Here is a 6,587-nt window from a genome sequence, read left to right on the forward strand (position 1 = left end):
AGTGTGCGATCTTAGCATAGAAGAATTTTCCCTAGGAACACATAACTGAAAAGATTCCTTTCTATATATATTCTTACCTGTTGAACATGATGTGAATTTTCTTTAGAGGTACGGAAACGGATTAGCATACACTGGCTTAAGGATACTGTCATTATTATATCTTATGAGGAAGGAGAATAACAATGAGTTAGATACTGTTCAGGGCAAGACAAATGAGGTGTTTCTGGTCTATGGCCAATTATTATTAATTCATTTAACAATTATTTTATAGTGGTTACTGTAAGCCAGGCATTTGGTTAAAAACATAGGATTCAATTTGGCTTCTAGGAGATCATAGTCTATTATTTAAGTAGAAAATGGACTTAAGAGTAATAGTTCCCCTCAACTAGTTGCTTCATCAGCTGAATTATAGAGACACGCTTAGTTAATACTAAGAATTTTAATAAGCATGATAGGAAATCAATCTCTAATGTCAAAGAACTAAGAAGTCAATTGCCTTCAAAGAAACAAAAAAGTTAATTTAATCAAGATTTCTCTCATTTTGCACCTTTGTCTGGAAAATTTTGAACAGTATCTTTGGCCCCTTCCTCCTTTTTACTGTGGTGCTATTCCTCATAGGCCTTGTTTTGGGAGATGGTGATTGACTTGGACATGGTTTTCCAGGAAGTGGCTGGTGATTTTTACTACATATAAACTCAAGCCAGGAGACCCCTGGAGGCAGCTGGTGGTAACTAAGTACCTTAGTGGACACACAGCCTGAGAGGGTAGATGTGGTAGACTCTTTCAGAGGAGGAGGGGGTAAAGGGGGTGTAGTGGAAGAGGAAGAGGAAGAAGAGGACGATGAGGAGGAAGATGTGGAGGAGGAAGAGGAGGGGAGTACAGACTGCGACCGAGGGTTACTACTTTTCTTAACATAGAGCAGCCAGTCTATAGCCTTGGGCTGTTGGCTTACAGCTTGGTTTTCAGGGGCTACTGTCAGCCATGTTTTCTTCACATTAGCCTCCTGGGTGATATCAGGTTCAGATGTAGGGAAAAATTTTGATATCTTCCCCATTCCTTCAAGGTTTTCTTCAGGGACTTCATCAGGCTGATTTTCTTTCACAGGGAATGAAAAAGAAGTCTCTGGTAGGGAAAGGATAAAAACTAGTTTCACCTCTATTTCTCCCCCAGGAGTGGTCTCAGGTGTTGGGCTGACAAATAGTGTTGCAGCACGAGGGTCTTTCCTTCCTGTAAGATGGTTACACTGAGATTTTATGCAGGAAGCACAAGCTAAACAAACCATATAACTTGATGAAAGGCGGGGACCAGGATGAGGATATGCCCTTCCCCTCATCCTTCGAAAGAGAATCTGCCTACGGAGATCCCTCTGGATTCTGGTCTTGGAGAGAGAATTGACAATTTTATTTACAACATCATCAGGGACTGTTCCACCTTTGATAATGCAGGGATGAATATAACCTAAAGTCCATGGAATTTCCTTATTTGGTTCTGTCTTTTCATAAAGACCAAAACTGCTTTTACTCTGGAGTCTGGAGCCCAATGTTAAAGCAGCTATGTTCCTGATGCAGTGTTTGGAGCTTAATAATGACGGACCTGAGATATTTGGTTTGAGATGGGGTGAGGGAAGATCTGTGGCCTTGTGTTTGTCACTTAGTGAAGTGGTGTTCTGAAATTTTGAGTGACACACTGGTGAACTCAGGGTCCTGAAGTTACAATCAAGTGTTTTGGGCTGGAACAATGGCAAATTCTTTGACTGATGCACAGAATGTGGTAAAAGTGATTTCCTTTCTTTTGCGTTGGACAACGTCAATCTCAGAACACTGGAATTAGAGCTCAATACAGGTGTTGTCTGAGGTCTGGAATCAGGTAACGATGAGCTCAGAGTCATCTGACTGGGCTCCAAAGAAGGTGATGTCTGAAGCAAGTCATGTATTTGAGGTGTAGAGTTGAGTGATGGTGAGCTCAAACATCTTTGATTGCGCTCTAACAAAGAGGTCCAAAGGCTATCCAATGAAGAGTCTTTCTGAGGCTTGGACTGGGGTAACGCTGAGCTAAAGGCTCTTTGATTAGGTCCCAAAGATGACAATGTCCATAGATAGTCTGGGGAAGGAGTTTCTTGATGTCTGAGGGCATATAATGATGAACTAGACACTCTTCGATTAGACTTCAGTGAAGGTGATATCCAGCAAAGGTCTAGGGAAGATGTATTCTGAGGATTGGGAAAGGGTAATTGTGAGCTCCAGGCTGTTTGATTGGGCTCTGGCGATGATGTCTTGGTGAGGTCAAGTGAAGATGTGATCTGAGGTTTGGCGTGGGACAACGGTGAGCTCAAGCCTTTCTTATTAGGGAGAGTTCTCTGATGGAGGTGTAGTGAAGGTGTGGCCTGACATTTGGAGTGAGATAATGGTGATTTCAGAACACTGTTATAGAGGTCCCGTGAAATTGTGTCCTGAGACTTGACAGAGGGCAATATTAAGCATCTCTGTATCTTCTGGTTAGAGTTTAGGGGATGCACTGCAGGGTTATTACTATGGGATTGTACTCTGACCACAGATTGGTTATTGGGTTGCTTTTGGTTTTCATCTGTGTGTTGATGTGTTAATGAGCTGGTTGTGGCCAGTTGGTAAGAGCGTTCTAATGGCACAAACTGTTGATCATAGTATGCTAGTGGCACCATCTTGTGCTAGTCTAGAGATCTTTCTGAAAGCAGTTGGCTTGCAGGGATATTTTAGTAACTGATAGAGTCTTTTAGCTGGATTCCATGGACAACAAATACTTTTAAATAAAAAACTTAGGTAGTTTCTATCCTCTATCATGTAACCTTTTTGTTAATTCCTAAATATTATAGAGTATTTCAAAATTGAGGTGTAAATGAGGTTGAAAAAAGTGTCACCAATTGAGATTCTTCTCTGTCTTCTCTTTAGAGTTTTTTCCTCTTGAGGAAATAATGCCTGTTAACAAAAGAGTGAAGAAGGTTCAGAAGAGATCCTGATAGGGATATTAATTTTCTCAAACAATTTGTAGTGACTAGAGAACTACTGTGTGTGTAACTTTTGAATTAAACTTTCTAAATGCCCAATTGTCCATCTGTAAAATAGATAAATATAATGTTTAATTTATTGGGCTAAAGACTAAATAATACATCTAAAATGTGTAACAGTGCCCAAGATATAAGAGATGCTCAATAAAATGTAATAGTTATTTTCGGTACTCTTTCAATGATTGCTTTAGAAAAAAAAAAAAAGTCTGTGATAAGTTTATTGCATGAAATAAGAGAATCTTAAAGAAAGTGAAATGGAAGTTCTGATATGTTAGTTTTCAATTTAGATTCAATTATCCATCATTATCACCTTTTAGCTTACTTCCAAAAGTCCATAATTCTGGTTGAATGTCTATTGCATACTTTCAGTCTTAGTCTTATTTGTCACTATTGCAGCGTTTGAAACTGTTGATCACTACCTTTTCAAACAATGTTCTTCATTCATGTCCATTATTTCTCTCTACTCTGATTCTCTCATTCATTCTCTTATTTCTATCCAGATCTTCACTGAATTATTTTCTTTTGTTCTCAACTCAGTGTAGTTCTCAGACTTACATCACCAGTTCTGTTCCATTTTCACTTTATTCCTAAGGAATCACATTAGTTATATTTAGGATTTTTAAATGAACTATAGAAAGTTCATAAAAAACAGAACCTTATATCTGGTCAAAAGTGATACAAGCATTTACTACTCAGGAAACACAGCTATGGTGCTTCTTAAAAAGCAACACATGGTTTAACATGACACTATTTCAGTGCATTTTTCATGGTCAAGTGTTTGTTCTTCAGGTTTTAAGGCTAAAACACACTATATGACAAAAAACCCAAGAGTAATTCCAACTGATGCAGGGATTAGTCAATTAGAACACTGACTTTAAGGCCCCTGAAGAATGAGAGTTATCAGAATTTGGTTTCATGGTTATTTCTATGCTTCAATAACTTACTAATCCAATTTCTGATGGACTAGTTTATTTCTCATATATGCCAACTTATCCACTTATTTACTATCAATTCTACTACTGCTAGAATATTTTTCCCTATGTTACGGTATCTTTCCACATATTTAATCTTACTTACATTTATTTAAAAGTATATCTTATTAGTATCTTAATTCACTTGTTTTCAAGTGTTGAGTCATTCTTAGTGGAATTCTCCAAGTATCAACAATATTATTTACACACCAATGACTTCCTAATTTTTTTGTCTCTAGTCCTGGTTTTCTCTTTAGCTTTGAAATTCTATTTCCAATTAATCATCAGACTTCTCTATCCAAAAATCCCCAAAACAATTCAAGCACAAAACATATAAAAATCAGTAAAGTTATTTCTCCTTATAAAGAAATCATCTTTTTGTATATCTTCTATCTCGGTTCTTAAAACCTTCTCATCTAATTCAAAATCTTTGAAATCATCCTGGACAGCTTCACTTTCTAAAATGATTTAGAAACCAGGACCTGTTGGTTTTATCTCTTTCATACCTTAATTCATCTTTTTTTCTATCCAATTCCACTATTTCAGTTTATACCATAGGCATATCTCATGTAAACTAATGTATTATTATATTAACCTCTACATATCTTTCCCCCATAACCTCACTCACTCTCTTCCCTCTCCTCTGTCACACATCCAAAGCAAACTCTTGCTGGTGAGACATAGTTACTCCTCACCCAAAGATTTTCTTCATTTTGCTTCTGCCTGCATGAATAATAACAACTGACGTTACTTGCTGGATTTTGTGTGGTGTATTTTGACATCCAATACTTTAAAAGGAGAGGGAACAGCACATCCTACTATATATGTGTGGCACTCTAACAAACTTCTAGATAGTAATATAGAGTAACTCCATGATCTTGATGTAAGGAAAGATTTCTTAAAAGAACATAAAAAGGCTTCAAGATGGCAGAAGAGTAAGACGTGGAGATCACCTTCCTCCCCACAAATACATCAGAAATACATCTACATGTGGAACAACTCCTACAGAGCACCTACTGAATGCTGGCAGAAGACCTCAGACCTCCCAAAAGGCAAGAAACTCCCTACGTGCCTGGGTAGGGCAAAAAAAAAAAAGAAAAAACAGAGACAAAGAATAGGGACGGGACCTGCACCAGTGGGAGGGAGCTGTGAAGGAGGAAAGGTTTCCACACACTAGGAAGCCCCTTCGCGGGCGGAGACTGCGGGTGGCAGAGGGGGGAAGCTTCGGAGCCACGGAGGAGAGCGCAGCAACAGGGGTGTGGAGGGCAAAGCGGAGAGACTCCCGCACAGAGGCTCGGCGCCGACCAGCACTCACCAGCCCGAGAGGTTTGTCTGCTCACTCGCCGGGGCAGGTGGGGCTGGGAGCTGAGGCTCAGGCTTCGGTCGGATCGCAGGGAGAGGACTGGGGTTGGCGGCGTGAACACAGCCTGAAGGGGCTAGTGCGCCACGGCTAGCCGGGAGGGAGTCGGGGAAAAAGTTTGGACCTGCCTAAGAGGCAAGAGACTTTTTCTTACCTCTTTGTTTCCTGGTGCGCGAGGAGAGGGGATTAAGAGCGCCGCTTAAAGGAGCTCCAGAGACGGGCGCGAGCCATGACTATCAGCGCGGACCCCAGAGACGGGCATGAAACGCTAAGGCTGCTGCTGCCGCCACCAAGAAGCCTGTGTACGAGCACAGGTCACTCTCCACACCGCCCCTCCCAGGAGCCTGTGCAGCCCGCCACTGCCAGGGTCCCGTGATCCAGGGACAACTTCCCCGGGAGAATGCACGGCGTGCCTCAGGCTGCTGCAACGTCATGCCGGCCTCTGCCGCCGCAGGCTCGCCCCGCATCCTTACCCTTCCCTCCCCCCGGCCTGAGTGAGCCAGAGCCCCCAAATCAGCTGCTCCTTTAACCCCGTCCTGTCTGAGCGAAGAACAGACGCCCTCAGGAGACCTACATGCAGAGGCGGGGCCAAATCCAAAGCTGAACCCCGGGAGCTGTGCGAACAAAGAAGAGAAAGGGAAATCTCTCCCAGCAGCCTGAGAAGCAGCGGATTAAATCTCCACCATCAACTTGATGTACGCTGTATCTGTGGAATATCTGAATGGACAATTAATCATCCCAAATTGAGGAGGCAGACTTTGGGAGCAACAATATATATATATTATTTCCCTTTTTCTTTTTTTGTGAGTGTGTGTGTATATGATTCTGTGTGTGATTTTGTCTGTACAGCTTTGCTTTTATCATTTGTCCTAGGGTTCTGTCTGTCTGGTTTTTCTTTTTCTTTTTTGTTTTTAGTATAGATTTTAGCATTTCTTATCATTGGTGGATTTGTTCTTTGGTTTGGTTGCTCTCATCTTTCTTTTTTTTTTTATTACTTAAAAATTTTTTTTAATATTTATCTTTTATTTTAATTATTTTATTTTATATTATTTTATTTTATCTTCTTGTTTCTTTCTTTCTTTTTTTTCTCCCTTTAATTCTGAGCCATGTGGATAACAGGCTCTTGGTGCTCCAGCCAGGCATCAGTGCTGTGCCTCTGAGGAGGGAGAGCCAAGTTCAGGACACTGGTCCACAAGAGACTTCCCAACTCCATGTA

At 40.9% G+C, this 6,587-nt stretch overlaps 1 protein-coding gene across 1 annotated transcript; it reads right to left on the reverse strand.

Moving 5' to 3' along the window:
* Window positions 1-520: 520 nt before the first annotated feature.
* CSNKA2IP (casein kinase 2 subunit alpha' interacting protein) lies at window positions 521-2,677 on the reverse strand. Its single transcript, XM_057544941.1, has one exon. The coding sequence runs from the start codon at window positions 2,675-2,677 to the stop codon at window positions 521-523; it is 2,157 nt and encodes a 718-aa protein (XP_057400924.1).
* Window positions 2,678-6,587: the final 3,910 nt, after the last annotated feature.

This window comes from Balaenoptera acutorostrata, chromosome 4, assembly GCF_949987535.1.
Source record: "Balaenoptera acutorostrata chromosome 4, mBalAcu1.1, whole genome shotgun sequence".
Lineage (NCBI taxonomy): Eukaryota > Metazoa > Chordata > Mammalia > Artiodactyla > Balaenopteridae > Balaenoptera > Balaenoptera acutorostrata.

Bases quoted from the DNA above. Each gene is read 5' to 3' on its own strand.
- CSNKA2IP (XM_057544941.1), bottom strand. From the start codon at position 2,677: ATGGTGCCACTAGCATACTATGATCAACAGTTTGTGCCATTAGAACGC.